The sequence below is a fragment of the Pithys albifrons genome, chromosome 7 (assembly GCF_047495875.1).
Source record: "Pithys albifrons albifrons isolate INPA30051 chromosome 7, PitAlb_v1, whole genome shotgun sequence".
In the NCBI taxonomy this organism is placed as follows: domain Eukaryota; kingdom Metazoa; phylum Chordata; class Aves; order Passeriformes; family Thamnophilidae; genus Pithys; species Pithys albifrons.
The window spans coordinates 4467323-4489733 of record NC_092464.1 but is presented as its reverse complement, the minus strand read 5'-3'; the positions used below and the strand labels follow the sequence as shown (position 1 = coordinate 4489733).

The 22411-nt window shown below is 42.3% G+C and overlaps 1 protein-coding gene across 1 annotated transcript; it reads left to right on the top strand.

The window, feature by feature from the left end:
• Window positions 1–413: 413 nt before the first annotated feature.
• On the top strand, window positions 414–19934 carry AQP1 (aquaporin 1 (Colton blood group)). Its single transcript, XM_071559914.1, has 4 exons — window positions 414–1002; window positions 15346–15510; window positions 16059–16139; window positions 18040–19934. The coding sequence occupies exons 1-4, from the start codon at window positions 613–615 to the stop codon at window positions 18217–18219; spliced, it is 816 nt and encodes a 271-aa protein (XP_071416015.1). The 5' UTR covers window positions 414–612; the 3' UTR covers window positions 18220–19934.
• Window positions 19935–22411: the final 2477 nt, after the last annotated feature.

The following is a 22411-nucleotide window of genomic DNA, read 5'->3' as shown; positions in this document are numbered from 1 at the left end:
CAGAGCCAGCAGAGGGGACATTTCTACCTGTTTCCACATGAAACAGAGGTACTGAAGTCTCCAGAGTGGGGATTTACTTGTCAGTCTTTACTACTTTCAGCCACTCTGCCGCTGCTGAAGCTGAGTGAGAATAACTCACCAGCCTGCACAGATAACTTTGCTTTTTGTTTCAGTCTGGCTCGAGACAGAAATCCCATCAAAGCTTTCATTCCAGTCCCGGTGCTGAATGATGACACAGGAGTTAAAGAAGTAGAGGGCAAAATTCCGGAGGCACTCCTAAAGATTTTTCCAAGAATTTTTAAAAGCCTCTTAAAAACGGCGGCAGAGATCGAACGCTGGGCAGGGAGGGGAAAAGGGAAAAAAAAAAAGGAAGAAAAAACTTTGGCAGGCAAACAGTGTCTTACATCAATCTAACAGTCTATGTAGATGTTCTTTCCTCCTTTTGTGCAACACCCCTTCCCTCCTACAGACCACCCAAAGCCCTATAAATAATCCAAGGACTGTATTTTTCCTCCAGATTTCTCTTCAGACCTCGAAGGAAAAATATCAGGCAAAGGAAGGGAGAGAGGGAGAAGGGAGAGTGAGGAGGGGAGAGAGAGAGAAAGAGCAAAGATGGCTAGTGAGTTCAAAAAGAAAATGTTCTGGAGGGCAGTGGTGGCTGAGTTCCTTGCCATGAGCCTTTTTATTTTCATCAGCATTGGCTCAGCTCTGGGCTTTAGTTTCCCCGTGGTGGGCAACAAAACCTCGACGAAGTCTCAGGACAACGTGAAGGTTTCGCTGGCTTTTGGGTTATCCATCGCTACCATGGCACAGAGCGTGGGCCACATCAGCGGTGCCCACCTGAACCCCGCTGTGACCCTGGGGCTCCTGCTCAGCTGCCAGATCAGCATCTTCAAGGCACTCATGTACATCCTTGCCCAGTGCCTGGGGGCAGTGGTGGCCACAGCTATTCTGTCAGGAGTCACCTCCTCTCTCCCAAACAACCTCCTGGGGCTCAATGCGGTGAGTAGAAACTTTTACTTCCTCCTTTATTATTTTTTTTCCAAGTGGAGGTGCAACACCTGTAATCTACCAAAGATGTGTGTGTGTAGGGGGGTGGTGGTGGCAACCTCAGGCAGCCAACTGTTTATTGCAGCAAAGAACTCAGCCCTGACTGATACCAGGATGGGTCTGTGTCATAGGGATGGTCCTTCCTCCCCACCCTTGTTTCAGAGCTTTAGGACATTCTGATTGGGATCAGTTTGGCTTCTGTTCAGTTTTGTACATTCAAGTTGCTGACAGGAGGCTCTTGGCAGCAATTTAACACTGAAGTCTGTGGCAGTGGCATGATCTTTTGTGGCTCTGAGGGTCTCTGAGGTGACACACTGATTAATGTGCACTTACTGGAGTTGTTTGGGGTTGTAAATGTGATTCCTTTTCAATACTTAATTAATGGTTTGTGTAACCTGATGATGGCTGCAAAGAAAACCTCTGGGAGCAGAGAGAGGTGTGTAACAAGAGAAACCCTGTCCCCAGAGGTGTGAGCACTACCTGTTGCATTAAGGCAAAGTGCTCAGATCCCTCCTGACAGAATCCCATCTGCCTTTTCTGTGCATTTCTGGGGAAAAAATGGGACAAATCCTGAATTCTCGAGTGTAAACCTGCGAGGCACAGGTAACAGGGGTGCAGGTTTCATCCCTCTCCCAGCCAGATGTTCATATCATGCTGCCTGAAAACTGTCTGGCCACAACTCCTCTTCAAAATGTTGGCATTTTGCTGTAGTTGTTGTACCATAATAGCAGAAAAAAAAAAGATAAATACTCTTTTAAACTGAAATCATCCCACTGACAGAGGCAATGCTACAGCCACACAGTACTATAAATGGAAATTGCCTTCCAGCCATTTATTTCACCTGATCTCTTAAGAACAATTATTTCACATATTTTCTATGCCCCCTTTCTTGCAGAATATTCCTGATTGCAGTTTGTAACTTAAGCCAGTTAGAAACATTCTGCCTCTTTGGTATTTGGGACAAAAAGCTGTAGTTACAATACGCTTTCTGAAATAATTTAGGTGAAATATTAATACGGTTTTGCATGCTGTGACATCACAGAATTCAGGTGATGAGCCAGTTTTTTAAACATAATAAAATCTGGCATTAAGGTGATTCCTGAGCTCAGTATCATCCACCCTGGTGTTACTCTCAGTTGGCTGCTTGCCTCCCTCCAGCCTGGTGCCTGCTGCTATTCCATCCTGCCACCCTCTTGGAAATTTTGATGGGTTAATTCAAAACACTTTGGGGAAGAAAAGCAAATAATTTTATTGACTCCAGAAGGCCCTGTGTGTGTGTGTGATACATGATCTCTTCCTCTGAAACCACTGGCAGAGGGAACAGCTCAACCACATGGGACCATATCAGCCCAAGTGGTTTCCTCAAGAGGTCCAAGTGCCATTAAACACGGGAGGTCTGGTTTCGGTAGCACTTAAGCTTGGTCTTTCCCTTTTGCTTCCATAAAATCCTGATGACTTGTTCTTTCCTCTAACAAAAATCCCTAAAACTGGCCATTTATAAAGTAGAGTAAAGGTCTTCCTTCTCCTCAGTCAATAACTCCTCAAGCTACAAAGGCAAAACCAGACAATGTTGTGTCTCCATCATATAAATTTTACAAATTTGGCAGCAGTTTCTGTGCAATGAATTAATGGATAATATAGATCCTAAAAGCCCCAGTCTCCGTGTTTGGCACTGTCAAAGACATAGAATTTTGGTTATTTTTTCTTTCTCTTTCACATCCGTTTGTAAATGTTCTGGCTGGAGGAGCAGTGGGGAGACATCCCTGGGGATGGGGAGGGCAGCAGCTGTTCTTCTCCCTTGCAGGACAGAACTGGAGAGGAAAGGAAAGCAAAACCCTTCATTTCCCAGTGACAAACCTGGAGTGTGTGGGAAGGGGAGGGCTGAGGGGGGAGTTGGGTCTGAGCCCGAGCCAGGGGGAGCAGCAGACGGGCTGTGCTTGTGCAGAGCTCAGTGGGGCACAGCCTGAAACCACAGCCCAGCACCAGGAGCATGGAGCCTCCCTCAGCAAACAAAGCACAAGGAGGAACCACAGAAAGTTGCTTTTATGTTCTGCTTTTTAACCTGAAGGCAAGGAGGGCAGGGACAGGGCTGGCATCCCTGTCAGCTGCTTTGTCTTCCTGCCCTTCTTGTGGAAAACAAGGTGTGGGTTCTCTACTGAGGTGCTTGTTTGACAAGGTTGGGATGAGGGCTTGGATGGGACTTTGTCCTCTGTTCTGACCCTGACATGCTCTTGGAGAGGTGTATTTTTAATGGGAAAAATGGGGTGGAAGCAGTTTAATGGAGTGAGTGTCCATCAAATGTTCCCAGTGCACACTGGGTGGGGTTGCATGCCTGAACTTAGGTGTATCCTGCCCAGTTGTAGGTCCTGCACTGAGGGACCAAGCTGAGAACCCATTTCCACCATCTCCTCTCCAGTTCTCAGAGAAGGAGAGACAAGGAGAGAGACTTCAGCCTTTACATCCATTAAGTTGCCCTCCAGAGACACCCAGTTCTTCTTTGGCTTGATGAGGCTCCAGGCTGGGGATTCCCTGCTAAGCATCCAAAATTAAGGAGGATAAATTTGTGTCTTCGTCACTACCCAAAGGGAACAAGGGAAACACAAGCAAATGAAACACAAATCCCAGCCATGGAAGGTGCAAGGCTGAAGAGAAAGAAGGGAGAATGAAAATGCAGAATGTTCCTTTAACATGTTCCACATTAAGATCTGTTTTACACTAAGACAAGCAAACCAGTCACACATTAAGAGTTTGATCCAAACTTTACTGAAGTCAAAGGAAATATTTGTGATTACTTTGGCTGGTTCCGAATAAGACATTTTGGGCCATATTCAGGGAGGGATTTAGATTACTGAATCCTCTTAAAACACTTAACTTCCCATATATTTTAGTGGTGGTGTGGGTGCCAAAGTAAAAACTTTGAGAATTGGAAAAGCTGAAAGAGGAGTGTGCAGTGCTTGCTCTCTTTAAAAAAATTCATTATTTTTCCTTACCTCATCTTGTAGCTTTTTTTGGAAGTTGCTTTACTATGTTACAAGTTTCCATTAGGTAAAGCTGTAAGAATAGGGAATACCTAATCCTAAATGCATCCTCTGCCAGCAGAGCTGGCTATTGTCTAGTGAGCACAGATCTGTAATTTGGATAATGGAAGAAATTATTCAGCACAAGCAGTTAACGACCAACAGAGAGCTCGAGCACGAAGGACTGGTGAGAGGAGACCTCTGAGCTTAAGGTAACACAATATTTGCTGTTCAGGGATGTTTATCTGGAGAATTTTTATCAATCTTTTAAAAATGCTCTGAAGAAATTTGTTTTGCTCAGGTTAATTTAAATATTCAATTAATCGGAGTTTGTAACAGACTCTGCTTTACAATTTCATGTTTTCTGTGTTTTGACACATTGATTGGAGTGCCAGGAAATCTGCCCCCTAAGTCTATAATTTGGAAACTATTTGAAAACTCTGACTTTAAAGTTTATGATGAATGATATTGTTTGAAAAGTTATAACTGGATCAAAAATTGGAGGCAAGAAAAACAGACCTGAAGGTAACGTTGCTCGGGTAGATAAAGAGAAAAGAAAAACAACCAAGAATAACAAATAGAAGGACTTGAGTTTAGAAAACACTCAGTGCACAGACAAATGTTGTTTGTGTAACTCAAGTTCTTTCTGGAAAAGCCAGAAGAGGGCTGTGGTCAGTGGATTTCGAGGTCTGGAGCCTTTTCTTAAGATGGGTGAATAGTCAGACAGATAATATTCCTGGAGCATGGAAAGTCACTTGTTGCTGGAACACCCTTTGGATTTCCAGTGTGCTTGTTGGTGTCTCTGCCACTCCTCCTGAAAGGGCTGTCCCCAAGTCTGGATAAGCTGTGGCTGAAGAATTGGTGCCCATAAGGGTGTAATACTCTTTGGTGATAAACAGTGTCCAGATCCAAATCCTTTCTCAAAGACAGGGAGAAAGCAGCCCTTTGCCATCCTTGATTCTTCCTACCAGGGCAGTGACTGTTGCTTTGAGACCCCATTCACCCTCACCAAAGCCACACCACAGAATCAGAGAATTGTGGTTTGAAAGGGACCTTAATGACCATCTCACTCCCACCTCCTGCTGTGGGCAGGAACACCGTCCACCAGACCAGGTTGCTCAGAGCCCCATCCAATTTGGCCTTGGACACTCCCGGGGATGGGAACAAGTCCTCTTTCCGTAACAAATCCCACTAAGCTGTGTAGTGATCCAAGCAGCAGAGCAGCTTGGAACCCTTGTGCTGGAGAAGGTATCTTTTTGCTCTGCTGTCTGTGTGTTCCCCAGCTCCAGCCTTACTCTGCTACCTGGGAAAGATGAACAATCTCTTGTGTCCAGGAGACTGAAGCATGGAATGGTGCACATGATATATGGATCCTTATCTTCTGCACATGATCTTATCTCTAGAGCATCAATGCTGGTGGTTTTTCTCCCAGCAAATTTCCAAGGCACAGAGACTTGTGGTGCAAACACAAAATTGCCCCTGCACTGGGAATTCTGTTTCATAGGGTTGACACCTGCCACACCTTTTAATCGTGTTCATGAGTCAGCAATGAAGTTTTATCTTGATATTTCTCATTTACTCTTTCCCATCCTTTAGGAAGTTTCCTCAGAGAGGATCTTGGTTGGGAATCACCAGACTCCCAACACTTGGTCCAGCCCAAATCTGGTGGTCTCTGCCCATGGGGAGCAGGCCTTGCATGGCTGCCTGTGGTGACTCAGTGTTTGCCTTGTGCTTTCCCTCTCTCCTCTTGCCCGCGCCCTGCGAGTCTGTTCTCCTTCAACCTCAAATTAAACAAAGGCCGCTTGAGTTGGAAGAACTTCCAAAATAAACTGAGCGTTTAACAGTGTGAGTGGACAATTGAGTAAGTGATGCTGCTTTTCCTCTGAGTCAGTGTGGAAAATTGCAGTTCCAGAGGTGCTGCTGGATGGACAAGACATGCAGTTGAGTTCCTGACCTTTAACGCTTGTTAAAAAATCCTTGATGCCTTTTTTTAAGAAACTGTAGATTATATGCTGTGACTTTCTCCAGTCTCAATGCAGTGAGGAGCTTCATCCTCCCTGTCTCTGCCCTCTGCCCTCCCTGTTTTTGATCCAACACCATCTTCTCCTGCCACCCTTGCTCTGCTGGGACATCTGTGTGCTTAAACACTCAGGCTTTTACAAGAAGTTGCTGCATTTTTAGAGTGAGCAAAACCGTTCTGGTACATGAAATTAATCTGGGTTTTTTATTTCTTAACAAAGAGTGTCACAACAATGGCCCTTTGTTCAATGTCAGTCTTGCAGCAGAGACTTCTTATGGCCTGCCAGCATTGCATTGGATCCTCCAGGCCAGGCAGGTGGGACACAGGAAAGGCACCTGCTCAAAACTGGCCTCGGTCTTGGCCTCTTTCTAATAAGTTCACACAGTGACAGCAGAAACATCTGGGCTGAGATGTGAACTGATGGTTATCGCCCATCTCCGGAGCATTTGGGGCTAACAGGGGTTGTGGCTCTAATCCTTATCTCAGATCTCAGAGGTTATCATCCAATTTCCATTTCCAAGATCTGCTCAGTGCTTCTATACTAATAGAGCCTATCCCGAGATTCTGGCAGAGAACAGCAGGGATGCAGCAGCGTGGCCATGTCTGGCACCAGGCAGGGCCCTTAGTGACCATCCAGCATTCCCTTGGTGCTGGAACAGAGGGTTTCAGGGTGGGGTTTGTGCCATGATCCACATCCAGAGGACCCAAGGACATCTAGTCCATTGTTTGAGAAATGCTCTGCAAGACTAAAAGGCCCTTTATTTTTTCTATTTAGAAATAATAGAAATTGATGGCAGGAGTGCACAGAGGGTTACAAAACATTGAGTTGCTATAGATTTAAAACCTTACTAATTTGGTAGATTAAGTGATACTGTAATTCAAGTGGAGCTATGCTGGGATTTTTAGAGAACCATTTCTTTCTGTGTTTGACCAGCTGTCCAACTGAGTAGGATTAAGTATGAAATATAAGGAAATTCATTTTGCCACCACCCTTCCTGCCCAGTGAATGAAAAGTTAAAATTGTTTTCCTTTCCATAGCATTCTGTGTTATGCCATATGTATGGGATATTCTGTGTATAGGTGTGTGCACACCCACACATACTCACACACCAGTGACAGAGCAAGAGACAGAGATTCCTCAGATGAGGCAACCCCAAATTTAATTTCCTACTTTAAATTAACTAGAATTTTTTAAAAAACTATCTGTTAATGGCTGTTTAAAGATCTGCCATGGCAAGAACCTGGGAACAAATGGAAATTTCCACAGCAAACATGAGAATGAATATTAGGGATCAATTCAGAGGAAATTGGTGCAATGGTAAGAAAAAGCATTTAAGTTTTTGCAGCAGAGTTTATGGGCTTCAGCAGGTTATGTGAACCTTCAGGGAGCTGAGAACATTTCCTTGATCAGAGGAGCCTAAGAAGTATCACTGGCTGGGCTGTATGGATATTTTTAAGAGAAGCATTTTTAAAGCAAGGATACCAAACCACATCACAAATACTAAAGGAAGAAAAAATAGCCCTTGAAAAATTTCCTGTTTGTCTCGAGAGGAAATTGCTGTTTTCTTTAGAGAAGTGGTACATTTTTGCTTATTTGTCCACTCTCCAGCTTAATAGAGAGAATTCAATAAGAGAGAGATCTTACCTGGTACCACAATTGAAAATGTCAAAAAAAAATCTTAATTCTTAGAAAAATCTCTACTCCAGAGTTAGGGAAACCAGCCTTGTGCTTGTGCTCAAATTCATAGATAATAAACTATCTGTATGTTATGTTATATGTCTGCATTTTTTAATTTTTTTTTTATTTCCCTGCCTTTTACTGTTGTCTTTTTATTACAACTAAGCAGAGGCATTTTTTTCCTATGTGTTGATCTGGTACCAGTCACAAAGAGACTTCGTGTTCTGCTGCTGTGCCCATCAGTACCTCCAAAATAATAACAATAATACAGATGTCACAGAACATTTGAATGTCTCCTGGAGGTTTTCCTGGCCTGGCTGGAGCAGCAGACAGTGCTGTGTGTTTATTAATGTGTAACCTGATGGGAAAGTGCTGCTCTTCCTGCCCCCAGAGCCAAAGCAGAGCAGGTGTGTAACTGCAGCAGCTCCACTGCTGAGATCTGGGCTAAGGCACAACATCAGCTGCTAAATCAAATATACAGGGCCTGACAGGCATCCTGGAGGAAACTATAAACAGCAGGAGGGCAAAAACGTGGCCTGAAATCTTTGCAATGGGTTCCTCTTTTGGCATTTTGACTAGAAAGGAGTAAAGAAATCCTTTGTGTACTTCTCTGGGTGAGCCCTCTGCATCTCCTCTCTAGGAACCATAGAGGGGTATCACAGAAAATGAAAATTTTCCAGGCTCTTGACATTAATTCTGTGCCAAGTGCAGTCAGTGGGTGCTCTCAGAGCAGAACTGTGGCCCATGTTTCCTCACATGAAGGCAATGCTGACTGTATTGGGCTGAGGAATGAGTAAGGTCAGGTTTGGCCCCTTTTCCTTCCTTTGTTTTGATTTCTTGCTTGATGAACAAGGTGGAGAAGTGAAAGAGCTGGAATTGTTCCCCTGATTCCTCAAATCCAGTGCATGCATTCAGAGCTGCTTTTTGACTCCATGGAAATGCCTGGACTTCACTGCTCTTCAAGAATGACTGTATGAACTGCCTCAAACTTGGGAAGTTTGGAAACTTCACAGTTGTGCTGGAGTGTTTCTCTAGAAATATAAAATATCACTTTGGTGCAATTGCCAGCAACAATATTGTGAGGCTTGTGCAAATCCAGCTGGTTATTCCAGTAACAACACTTAGCAAGGATGATCCTATTAGGCTCAAAATTCAGATATTTCCAAAATTCCCCATAGAAAGACTATATCCTTCTGGGGTGGTAATTCAGGAGATCATGAACAACCTGTGGTATAAAGGAGGGCTTTAACTATTACAGAAAATTGACTATTTGCTTGGGGTTTGCTGGGTAAAGAAAAAAAATACAAAATCTCACAATTCTTCATCCTCTCAATAGAGGTTGTTTATTTCTCAGCAGCAAGATTTAACAAAAAAAAAATTTTAAGCAACTTTCCCAGAGGCATATCAAAAAATGAAAGTGTAAATAAGACAAAGGGTCTGTCTCCAACCAGCTGTGCTAAATGCAAGTCCTGTAGAGGGACTGACTTTTACTGCCTATCACTGACCTGACATACAAACTGTATGTGCTCTGGTTTAATATAAATTAAACCATCTCTCTTCTCTTCACACTGTGACACAAAGCCCTGGCTGGTTTCTCCTCAGCCTGCAGAGGGTGGGAGGAGGGAGCTGAGTCCTGTTCCTGGAGGGTGTCTGCTGTCCAAAGAACGGAAAATATGATTTCTGCTGTGGGAATTGAATGAGTCCCCTTTAGAGCTCTTAAGGCTGTATTTATAGGAAGGATAATCTAGCAGAGGACAATATGTTTTGTCCCCAGGTTCTGCAGAATGTTTCTATTGTTGATCTAGGACACGATCCAAAGCTAATTCATAAGCAGCTTCTGAGAGCTCCTGTCATATAATTTTAAGTGATACTCTTCAGATCTTTGCCTGTCTCTACTTCCTAAAGAAATGGGACTTTTCTCCAAACTCCAGCACTCAAATAATGGGTATAGAAATATCCATTTCACAGTGATACTGTTAAAGTGAATAACTGTAGTTAAATAGCCAGGGATAAAGTCTCTGAATTAATTTTGACTATCAGTTAAAGGAAGGGTTATATCTATAGAGATGTGGGACAGACTTCCAGCAAAAGAAAGGGATGTTATCAAGATAGAAGTTATCAAGTTCTTTTTGTGACAGAACTGGAGCTGAAAGAGGTAAATGGCTGAAAAAATGGCAGGCAAGGCAGAGGGAGAGGGTTTGGAGGGAAGTAGGGATGTGAATTTCTGAGATTCTATTGGAAGAACATTGCATTGAAGAACTTTGTCAGCTAAACACTGAAATGATAGTTGGTATAAAGCAGCATAATTAATATTTCAAGCAAGGGGATGAAGAAGAGAGAATAAACCATTTAAACTAATGTGAAGAGTTTCCCTTATTTAGCACAGGAGGGATGATCAAAGAAGGGAACGTTTAAGTTGTAGGAAAAAAATGCAGTAAGATGACAAGAATTTGAGTGTATAAAATGCTTTAATAAAACGTCTGCCATGGCAGAGATAAGGCAATAATTTCAGTGGGATGGCTGGAGGATGTAAAGGAGAAAAGTCCCAGCCATAAGTGATGTTGTATTTCTCACTAAATTGCTGTGCCTCAATTTTTCTCTCTCTAAACCACACCAGCCAGCAGTGCTTGTAATAATGTTTCATAAGAATGGGGAAAGCTAAAAAATACATCTCTGCAATTCCAGAGGCCTAGGACTTTTCTGGAACAATGAGAAAGTAATCCCTGTTATATGAAAGTGAGCTGGATCCCAGGAGCCACAATCCAGGGCTAAGGGTTGGTTGGATGAGATGGAGCACCACGTGGTGCAACCACCTTGCATAACAAACTGTCTGATCCATGCAACGGGAAACAGGTTTGAGCCTGATATACTCTTACTCATAATGAGAAAAATATGAAGCCACTGGAGAAGTACACAGAGGGGTTTACCTTGGGCCAGTTTAATTTCCTGTCCCCATTTCTCTTCTGGAGGCAGACAACGAATAAATATCCTGTTCTAAAGAAAAAAAAATCAGAAGGAAAGAAAACATACCATTAATTTGCCTGAATTATTTCTGTGGAAGTCAATCAGCTAAACATGGTGGTTTAGGGCACTTCTGAGAAACAAATTCCATGGTTCCTGTCTCCTGTCCTGTGGAGAACTGGAAGCAGTGAGACCTCTACCCATTTTCTAAGACAAAAAGCAAGTGTTCCTCTCAGCTAATTAATGCCATGTTCACATCTAGATAATATGTTTTCATTATTCTTTTCCTCAGGTTTAACAATCCTCATTTGATTGTATCTCATGTCTGTTGAGCCATTGACCACTATGGGTTCTATCACCAATGGATCTGTGCAGAGCCTTCTCAGGGACTGATCCATCAAGTGGTTCTTCTATTTGCATCTGCCACCAGCTGCTCCCAGACAGTAACTCAGCTGAGCCCGAGCACCCCTGGGGCAATTCTGCCCCAAACCTTCCCACAGGAAGAACCTTTCCAAGGAACCAAGGTCTCATATGATAACAGCTTGGAAAGGACCTCAGGAGGTCTCTGGTTCAACCTCTGGCTCAAAGTGGGGTCAGCACTGAATTCAAACCTAGTTTCTCAGAAGCATTGACAGGTAAAGGTAATATTTGGATGGGGACTCAGAATTGTATCTCATCTCATCCCCAGCAATGCAAAGCAGAGGTCTCCAGCCTACCTTCAGTGCTTCCTTAAGTTACAAGCAGTTGCATCTCAGGAACTTTCTGGATAAGATTTGATTTTTGTACATTTATTGAATTCCAGCAGATTTTTTATTCCATGAACTTGTCCAGAGTCACAGGCAACTGGGGTAAAAGTATTAATCATGTAATCATTATGGCTGGAAATAGTGGGGTTTTGTTCACAGGTTACACCTCCCTTGAGGTGTCTACATGTGGATTTCTACTTGTCATTTGGGTTCTGTGACAGCCAAGAGAAATATTCAGTGCAAACAGCCAAGACTGATTCAGCTGATCAGATAAATGTGTCTACATGTGGCTCTCAGCTCTTGTCAATGATGTAACACATTTCTTATGTGTGTTTCTGGTGCTTCTTCTGTAAAAATAGTGACTTAAAAATGAAGTTTCATGGCATTATTCATGTGAACAAAAAAAGAGAAGAAGTCTGGGTGGACTTCTATGATGTGGGAAACTCTGTTGGAGATGAATGTGGGTCTGTGTGTTTCATTTTTATCCTTAAAGAGAATTGGTTCCTTAAGGCACTGAATCTGCTCAAGTCTTCCAAGTCTGAAGCATGAAAAGCTCAGGGAGTCACTGGGCTCTTCCCTGTCCTCTGATATTTTTTCTGTTTCTTTAATGACCATTTTTGGACTGAGATGGGAAGATATCAGAGACTTCCCAGCAGATTCTACCAAGGCAAATGCAGTGTCAGCCCACATACCTTGTGACCACTGAAGGGAACAAAGTCATTGCACTGTGGGTGCAGCTCACGGGGAAGGGTCACCTTCACCCCACCACTGCAGTACAGGTGTCTCTTACATTTTGAGGCATAATTTTGTTTATTCAGGAACCTGAGATATATCCCCCTATATTCTTGATGTTCTCTGCAGCAGAATGCCAGATGTTAAGACCAGCTGCTGATTTTTAGTCAGGTTTAATGTATGGTACTGCTTCTTACTAGATTCAGATTAAACTTTAGACAACTCCAGAGCTCCTGGAGTCAGGTATCCCACAACAATTCAAGCTTTCCTTACAAAACCAGATAAACAAGGGGAAAATACAAGGAGAGGACAACAACCTCATGTTGGTTGTGCCCACAAATTTATATGTACATTTTAACTTGGCATAAGGAAAAGCACCTCCCTACTCTGTGTGTTGTGCCCCAGCAAAGCAGAACTTCCAAGCCTTGCCTGGGTTTGCCTCATTGGGAACCTGGCCCGGAGTCCTTGCTCTCCCAGTGGAATCTTATGTTCCTGGCAGGCTGTGTAAAATTACACACTAGAGGAAAGCAAAAGCCTTCCTATGACATTTCCAGGTTTTCTTTGATTCCACACAGCCCATCAATAAGTGTTGATTAGCAGGGAGAATGACCTCAAGTCACGTCAGCTGGAGGATGTGTTTTTCCTGGAGGGAAAGGAAGAATATGATTTCCACCTCTCAAAGATAAGGACTATCACAGGTTTTTAAAGCACAGTTTTGCTCTTATTGTCTTTTGTCTTTTATAGAAGCCCTTGAAACGAAGGGAAAGCCTAATGGCTGGTCAGTGTTTAATCTTTTAAAATGTCAAGGCTTGACAAATGTCAAGGTTGATGTGCCAGACCTCAGATTTGGTTCTCTGGGGTTTAACAGTTGCATCATGATAGAAAAGAATTTCCTTTTATATCTGCTTTTGGGTGTGTGCATATCAGTCACTCCTTTGCTAAGACATCTGGCTTTTAAATTTGGCCATTTGGTCTTAGAGATGTGAGGGAGGATTTTCCAGAGTCTGTAGTCCACATTCCTAAATTACTTTTTATATCAGGAAAATGCCTGTGAAGTCTGATTTATGAAGATCCACAAGTCCTACTGTCTCTGCAGTGAAAAAAAAATTGTGTTTGGTTTTTTTTCTTCAAGGGGATGGCCAAAGTAATAGAAAATTAATTAAGGGATATGTCAGGAGTGCAGAATGAATTTCTGGATCATGTAATTTTCAGTGCTGTCTCATATGTATATATTTTTGTCAGATTGACACATCTCACATGTAATTCCTATTAATGCTGAAAGTTTCATTAAATTATTTCAGTTTCTAATCTATGGATGCTGAAGGAACTGAAATACCCAGCATTTCAACCAAAATTCCCCTCCATTTGTGGAGAAACTGCTTTTAATTCAGAGGATATCTCTCCTGCATAATAAAGAACAAGATGCAAAAATATATTATTAGTGCTTCAGATTAACAGGACATAAAAATCAGTGTATTTTCAATCTTTTAATGTAATTATCAGAGTTATGCCAACCAAATCTCAGATGATTCTTTCCAGGACTTAGGAATTTGATATGATGCTACTTTGTCACAGAGAAGAAACAAGAAAAGTGAGTAGCAAAGATGGAAAGAGTTCAGTTAAATATCTCAGGTTATTGGTTTGGGGGAAATTGGGGCATAAACCCACAACCCCAGATTTATAGCACAATTTCCCACAGTTTCATTGTTCTGGGCAGGTCACAACACCATGTAATGATGTTTTTGCTGTGTATGACCCAGCAATTTTTTCCTGCAGAGGCTCTGACAGAAAGGATAACCTACTGACAGCACTATTTTTGAACAGAAGCTTTGCAGTCTTTGCTTCCTACTCTGTCACTCCCAGTCTCAGTTTCTCTGGCCTGTGTCCAAGCTCATGTTTCATTCCGTGCATGCAATGGAATTATTTCTGCTTAACACCAAGTTATTCAACTCAGTAACAGTTTTGCCTTGACTTCATGAACACACCACTGAATATAGAAATTAGCAGCAGAACTCGAAACTTGTTATAACATCAAGTGCTTTATGCTCCATTGTTTCTTGCTAAGCACAAGTTTCCTGCAGTGCTCCTGAAATATTGACAGCATTTCTACTCTATAATGTTCATTTATGTGCTTATTGTGGTTTCAGTAAGTCCCAGAGCATTTAAATTTATAAGAAACTCTACTGATTCCATGACTAATAATGCCACTGGAATATCTGTCTGCAGTTTGAGTGTTTCTAGACAGTCTGCTTTGCTTCAGCAGGAAATTGAAACACTTCTCCCATCAACTGCTGAGCATTCCTGAGTTGTGGATGCTCTTTTATGGATCCCAAGGAGGTTGAATGAGATTCAGTTTAGGTCCCAGACACCAAAAAGTAGCCTACATGTGAGTTAAGTGTCCAAGTTCTTTGCAGTCAAATGAGATCTCTACAAAATAAAACACAGAGCTCTCAAATGATCATCTACATTTCATCAGCTGAATGGATCTCCTCTTCATTGGCTTCATCCATGACCTACCCCAGTTACAGCTACACTGTCTATATGTTGACAGCTAGAGGGGGTTTAGGTACCTTTGATCTTCTGTAGGGCTTGTGCCACATCTACCAGCCCCACATGAGCACTGTGGATATCTCAGAGCATCTCACATGGCATTAGAGGGGTATTTTCAGGCAATGGGGGTCAATACTAATGTGGAAATCTCAGGAGCAATGAGTGAATTCCCTAAGGCACCACAGACTACTTCTGAAAAAGTAAACTCTGCTGAGGGACAATCTCTGGCTCAGTTGTTTCTCACATGTTGATCAGTGACGTTCTCATTCTGGGTGGTGGTGGAGTGTTCACTCTGGCTGGATGAGCAACCACTCAGCCATGCTGAATCAGCAACAAAGTTGTCTATGCCTAGACTTAAGTAGAGCAGTGAAAGATTCAAAGCTAATTTCTGTTCATTTTTCCTTTCTTTCTTTCTTTCTTTCTTTTTTTTTTTTTTAATTTTTTATACCATTTAGCAAAAGCCACCTGAGGAAAGAAATGGCTGTGCAGATCTGCATTTTCCTATTGAGAAAATAGATCCTACCAAAGTTTGTTACACTGGCTGAAGCCAGGTAGGAATATCAAGTGATTGTCCTTCTTGTCTCCCTGCAGCTTTCAGATGGAATCAATGCAGGACAAGGGCTGGGCATCGAGATCATTGCCACCTTCCAGCTGGTGTTGTGTGTCCTGGCCACCACGGACCGGAGAAGGAATGATGTCTCAGGATCAGCACCTTTGGCCATTGGTCTCTCTGTTGCCCTGGGACATCTCTTGGCTGTAAGTTTTAGCCCTCACAATGTCTATCTGCAAAGTCCTACCTCGGGGCAGTGAAGGCAGGAAGATGATGGGACAGGGATAGTTTCTTCCTTCTCCTTCACTTCTGAGAGTGACCTTGTCTCTGCAACACACATGGCCCTTCTTTCTTGGACCATGTGGCTGTGGCTACAAGTGGTGAGGTTGTACATCTGGTAAGAGCCGCTGTGTAGGATCTGTTTCCCTGATCACAGAATCACAGACTATTCTGAGTTGGAAGGGACCCACAAGGATCATCAAGTCCAACTGTTAAGTCCATGGCCCACACAGGGGATTGAACCCATGACCTTGGCATTATTACAACCAAGTTTTAACCAACTGAGCTCATCTCAGGGTCTTGATGGGACAGGACAGGCACATGGCAAACAGTCCTTCTCCTTTCCCTGAGGAAAAATGGGTGGGATGAATGAAGCTGTTGTGAGCATCCAAACCTTGCTGCAGGTGCCACTTGCCCTCCTGTGTAAGCCACGTGTACCTCAGTTCCTCACCCTGGTTCTCTTTCCTCCTCCTAGATTGACTACACAGGCTGTGGAATTAACCCAGCCAGGTCTTTTGGCTCAGCTCTGATTGCCAACAACTTCGAAAACCACTGGGTAAGTTGAATACATTTGTTTACCTTACAAGAGGCTCCAACATGCAAGATCAGAAACATTTAAACATGTGGATTTGGACCAGCTCAATGAGTTGCCATTTCTGTTTCATTTAACAAAGAATTATCTCCTTTCACTCCTGACCAGCCTCAGGAAAGTCCTCAAGGTCATTCAATCTCTTGTTCAAAGTAATACAGTGGATTTTCTGTGCTTATTTCCCCTTTATTTATTTATTTTAAATGTTTAAGTCTTATTACACAGAATCCTGTGTTGTGTATTTATTGTTTAAACTGAATTTGTAAAGAGCTGCTGCTTAATCTGGTAAAACACAGTTTAGGAAGATTCTTAAGCAGGTTTATAAACTGAAATGGATCATCCAGTATTTGAAATCCAATAAAACATTCAGCATCTTAAAGCTAAATGTCTGGTTATGTGTTTTCAAGGATAAAACACTATAAATTTTAGATTGTTCCCTGTGGTTAAAATGAGGAACTTCACAAAAATTTATTTATTTCAGCAAAACTCAATAAGGAAGGCTGATATAAAAGTTGTAAATGAGACTGTGTTTTTGAATATATAAAGTGTAGCTTGTTCCAATGCTCCTGCTCATCATTTTGGCAGCCAGTGGCACAGGCATTGGTGGAAATTCAGTGATACTACAGTGGGTTGTGAAAGTTTTGGATATGGAAACCACTCTAATCTAGCAAGAAAAACACAAAAGGACAGTGGGGAGATTTTGTCATTATCTGCCACTCCTATTTTAAGCAAAGCAACTGAGCTAGTAGCTGGTATTTTCAGAATGTAATAGAGAAATTATTATCCTTTGTACAGACATAAGGAGATAGAGGTAATAACTCATGTTAAACTACTGGTATTGCAAAATAAAGGCAAAAGTTTTCAGACTTAGTAACGCTTGGCCTTGCAAATCCCTCAATATCATCAATTATTTCTAATAAAATCAATCTGTCTGCTACAATCCTTTTATTACATGTCCTTACAAACTTACTTGCCTTAAGTGGTTAGACCAGTTCAATTACAGCAATATCACTCCCTAAAGAGCAGCCAGTAGAAAATTAAGCCCCTAATTGGGTCCTCATTAATTATTACTTTCGAATTCATGTATCACTGGCAGTTAATGGGAGAATGGAATCTAATGCCCTGTTGTTTTAGAACTGTGCCCTCCTGCCAAATCTACCTGGAGCAGCAGAGACATTTTAGCAGCAGATCCCTGATTTAAAATATCAGAACTTAACAACAGAGTCACAGTTATTACCCTCTGGGTCTACCAGCAATTCATGGTGAGAATTCCTGGTCCCTTGCCACGTGGTTAAGTAAACATTTATCATAGAATCATAGAATGGATAGGGTTGGAAAAGACCTCTGAGATCATCAAGTCCAACCCTTGGTCCAACTCCAGTCCCTTTACCAGATCACGGCACTCAGTGCCATGGCCAATCTCACTTTAAAAACCTCCAGGGATGGGGAATCCACCCCCTCTCTGGGCAGGCCATTCCAATGCCTGAGCACTCTCTCTGCAAAGAATTTTTTCCTGACCTCCAACTTCAATTTCCCCTGGCAGAGCTTGAACCCATCGTGCCCCCTTGTCCTATTGCTGAGTGCCTGGAAGAAGAGACCAACCCCCACCTGGCCAGAACTTCCCTTCAGGCAGTTCCAGACAGTGCTGAGGTCACCTCTGAGCCTCCTCTTCTCCAGGCTAAACACCCCCAGCTCCCTCAGCCTCTCCCCACAGCACTTGTGCTCCAGTCCCTTCACCAGCCCTGTTGCTCTTAGGACTGTAAATTTGATGTTCTCAGTAGTTTTTTCTGGGAAATGATTAGCTTTGCAGAAAAACTTCAAGTGCAGAAATGCCTGATGTATCATCTGGGCTTGGCCTGTGTTTCAGATCTTCTGGGTTGGCCCAATCATTGGAGGAGCAAGTGCTGCCCTGATTTACGACTTCATCCTGGCTCCCAGAACCAGCGACCTGACCGACCGCATGAAGGTGTGGACCAGTGGCCAGGTGCAAGAGTATGACCTGGAAGGAGATGACATGAACTCCCGTGTGGAAATGAAGCCAAAATAAAGCAGGATAAAGAGGAGGAACAAAAAAAAGAAGAAGAAGAAAAAAAAGCAGCACATTGGTTTCTGAAGATTTTATCAGTGTTATAGACTCTTTGTAAACCAGCAAGCAGTACTTTGGGTTTTTAATTCAAAAAGGTTTTCCATTTTATGCCCCCAGTCTTCATAACTTTCTTTTTTTGTATCTGTGGTTTTTCAATTACAGAGTCTTCAGGTGAAGAAGCAATTAGGCATCTTTGCATGAGCTAAATAAATTGGGCTGAAATTTAGCCCCTCCCTTGCTATCACCAAATTGTCTGGTGTATTTAGCGTGGGCAGTTCTCCCACCTCATCACTCAGTAATGATTAAGTAGCTCAAATGACCAATCTGTTTGCTGAAAGAATAAATATTGAGGACAAAGAGCTGTCATAATGGGGGACTTACATCTGAAAAAAAGGATTTATACAAAAGTGCAAGGCTGGGATACAATGCCAGCAATGCACAGGAAAATCTGTCTCAAATCATTGTCCAGAAGCACCTTTTGGAAGAAAAGGCCACTAAAATGTACTTGTTATATACAATTAATCATAATTTGCTAAATGCTTGATCTTCTCTGAGAAAGAGGGCTGAAAAGTTAAGCAGGGTTAGAATTAACAGAGTTCTGAGATCCTTTAGACTTTCTAGTGTTTCATTCAATCTGAACCTGCATCCAGCTCATTGTGAGGGGAGAGAATAAGTGACAAAAAATGTACAGACATATTAATTCCTGGGAAGTAATAACTAGAAGTCAAACTGGGGAGTAGCAACCACAATGGCCACAAGAACAACATGGTGCCAGTGTGTAAACAGGAGCTGATTGTTCCTGTGACTACTCTGCTTTTATTCATCTTATATATTTTTTTCTGTATATTTTAAAGCAAAACAAGGAGAACAGAAGTCCCCTTTCTTTGTGACCCCATTCCAATAGCCAGCCCTGTGACATTCAGGGACAACAAACAGATGTACACACAGGATTAATGAGGGACAAATACCTACCTGTGTGGCAGTCCAGTTTGGGGGTCATTGCTTTGTTTTTTTATATAAATATATATATATATAAATGTTTATATATATGTTTTATACAGAAAGCCTAGTATACTGTTTTGTAAGAAAATAAGAGCATAAAGACAAGTGGAAAGAAAATAATTGCAGCAGTGCTTAGCAAAATAAATGACACTGGAAACGTGAAGAAAATTAACACTCTCAACAACGTTGAAGATTATTTTCTGTTTTCGGTTTTGTGTGTGTGCTACTTATGATTTCCTGAGTAACCCAAAGCATTAGCTGGTCTTACCTACTAACTCTAGAACATAGTTAAAGCAGACCCATGCTGATAATACTTGTTCTGCACTAAGCAGTTTTCCATAAGAAATGGGGCCCAGGGGAACCTACATGAAAAGCAGCACAGTCCACCATCCAGACAAACCCCCCGGAGGTGATGTCTCCTCTTAGCACAGTGTGGGCATGGGAACTGAGAGAGGATTGACACAGGAATCCATATGGGTTGGAGCTTTTTTCAACTTGAGCAGATGTACAATGAAAAAAAATAATAAAAATGAAAATCACCAGCAAACCAAACCAGAATACATTTTATCTTTCTTGTCTACACTTGGTGTGCTATCCCGTGTATTGTCTGTGTACATAGAGCATGATTGGATTTTGGGGTGGTCTAAAAATAAACAAACTCAATTGTGCTAACACATGACCTGTTTATGGTTCTTGGTTTTTAATTTGCCATGTAACAAAAGGCAATTTCATTTTTCATACTGTTCTTCAGGGGCCCAGCTCTAAGGCTGAGGCAATTGTTGCTTTTTCCACTCTTGATTTGATGCTTTGGGGAAAGGAATGTTCCTTGCTTTTATGGCAGCAAACTCTACCCAAATTACACCTAGAAATGAAGCAGAGTACTAAGATCTGGTGCCCACTTTCCAGAATACCTTTTCAGTTTTATTTGCTGTTGTCCCAGTGCATCCATTGACACCAAATTAACCCTTTTTGCCTCACAGAATCCATGAGCCAGAATGGTGGCAGAAGTCACCCAAAGTAAAGAGTTTGTTTTGACAAGCTTGAGGTAACACTCTTAGTGATGGGAAAAAAAAGTGAGATTCACAATTTGTTCTTTCCTACATCCTGCAAAGAGCAATATCTGGGCTTGTTTTCTACACTTCAAAGTCCAAAACTTTGAAGACAAACAACACTGGCTTCCTATTTGGGGTGTAATAGGGTTATGTCATGTTAACCTGCTCTGGGTTAGGAGTAGGAAAATAAAATACAAAATAGACTAAAGATCTACAATAATTGTTTCACTAGTGAAGAAACAAACCAACAAGACCCCAAATCAAAGTAAACAAATTGTGGTTTGTTGGTGAATAAAAATCATTGAAAGTTTTGTGTTGGAAGAGACTTTAAAGGTCATCCAGTTCCAACCCCCTGTCATGGACAGGGTCACCTTCCACTAGACCATTTATTCACAGTGAGAATGTTTGAACAACTTACAGTAAAGCTCTTCAGGAAATTAAATTTAAAAAAAAATTATCAGCAGCATTCCAGGTTTAACCCCTCCCTTCTTAAAGAAAGAAAAGCTTAATGGTCCACTCAAAGTGCTTGTGTAGTGCTTGGATGCTGAACTGAGAGCAGCAGTTCAGGCCGTGGCTCTTCACGTGTCCCCACTCCTGGCACAAAGGGGTTTGCTCTGGGCTGGACAAGCACACTTCAAAATTATCCTCTTCTCTTTAAATATTTGGAAGGTGCCCAGCAAAGGAATTAAAAACACGAGGCAGCAAGGATTGAAACCTGCTAGCAGATGTCAAGTGGGCAAAGGTGATCACCCAGAAACTCAGCAAAATCTCCCTGACAGAGCAAGCCTGGCATACAGCTGTTGAACAGCTCCTGTGATGTAGCACTGAGAATTCCTGATCTATGGATTAACAGAAATTCCCTGGTGATTCCCAGGCACAAACCTCTATATTTATTGGACATTCTGAGAGGAAAAGGTGATAGAATCCTGGAATAGTTTGGATTGGAAGGGACCTTAAACATCATCTATTTCCAACCTCCCTGCCATGGGCAGGGATGTGATCCACTAAATCAGGTCTCTCAGAGCTGGCACTGAACATTTCCAGGGATGGGGCAGCCACAAATTCCCTGGGAAACCTGTGCCAGGGCCTGCCCACCCTCACAGAGAAGATGATAGATGGCAGATGCTTCAATAGGTTACCTGGGGACCACCTACCTTGGGCTCAGTAGCCACTGTGGGGTAGCCCCCAGCACCCCAAATACCTGCACTCCCTGTAAATGCCAAAGCACAGGAAAATATTCCTCAGCACAGGAGCATGGTTGGCAGTGCCCACATGGGCCATCCCAACTAACAGTCAGTCTCCCAAACTTTTCCTGGGCAACAAAAAGATGGTTCACTTGGTTTTGCCTGAGGGCCATTCGTCACCCCAGGGACATGCAGGGGCTCCCACTCTGAGGTTTGTGCAGCTGAGAAATTATCCTCTGGTTATCCATGTTCCAGCATGAGACAACTTGGAAGAAGCCTGAGGAAGGTGCTTTGGACTCACCCCTGGAGAAACTTCTGTTTCTCCATTGACTCTATAGACCATCTATGGAGATATGGGCCCTAACTTTAGCCATCTATCTTTAGAATTAAATACATATTCTGCCTTCCATTGTAACTGTGGCAATTTAATTTTAGATTTCACGTTGCTCAACTCTACATAGACTTTCAGCACGTGCAAGGAAAGAAAGGGGATTGAAGCCTGACATAATGACAGCCAATCCTCCAGGAAGCTCCCATTGTCTTTCCACATCCACCAGCTGCTCCAGCCACAATTCATAGTGCAATGTTTTTAAGAATTAGAAGAACACAATAATACTAATACAGAGTTTCTCATAGTATTTCAGTGTTTTCCCTTCTCTTACCCAGCTGAAGTTTGGACGTGCCAAGAGTCAAACAATAAATTATATTAAGAATATGTCTGTTATGACTCAGTAGAAGCCCAGGCTCTAGTAAACATCTGTGTCAAGAGTGGTTTGGGTTTCATTGAAGCTTCATGTCCTTGAAAGTACCATATTTTTTGTACATAAGTTGTCCTATATAACAGAAATTAGCCCAGAATTTCCTCTGGGGAGAGATGCATCATTTTATAGACTTTCCAAGGCTGAATTGTGAAAT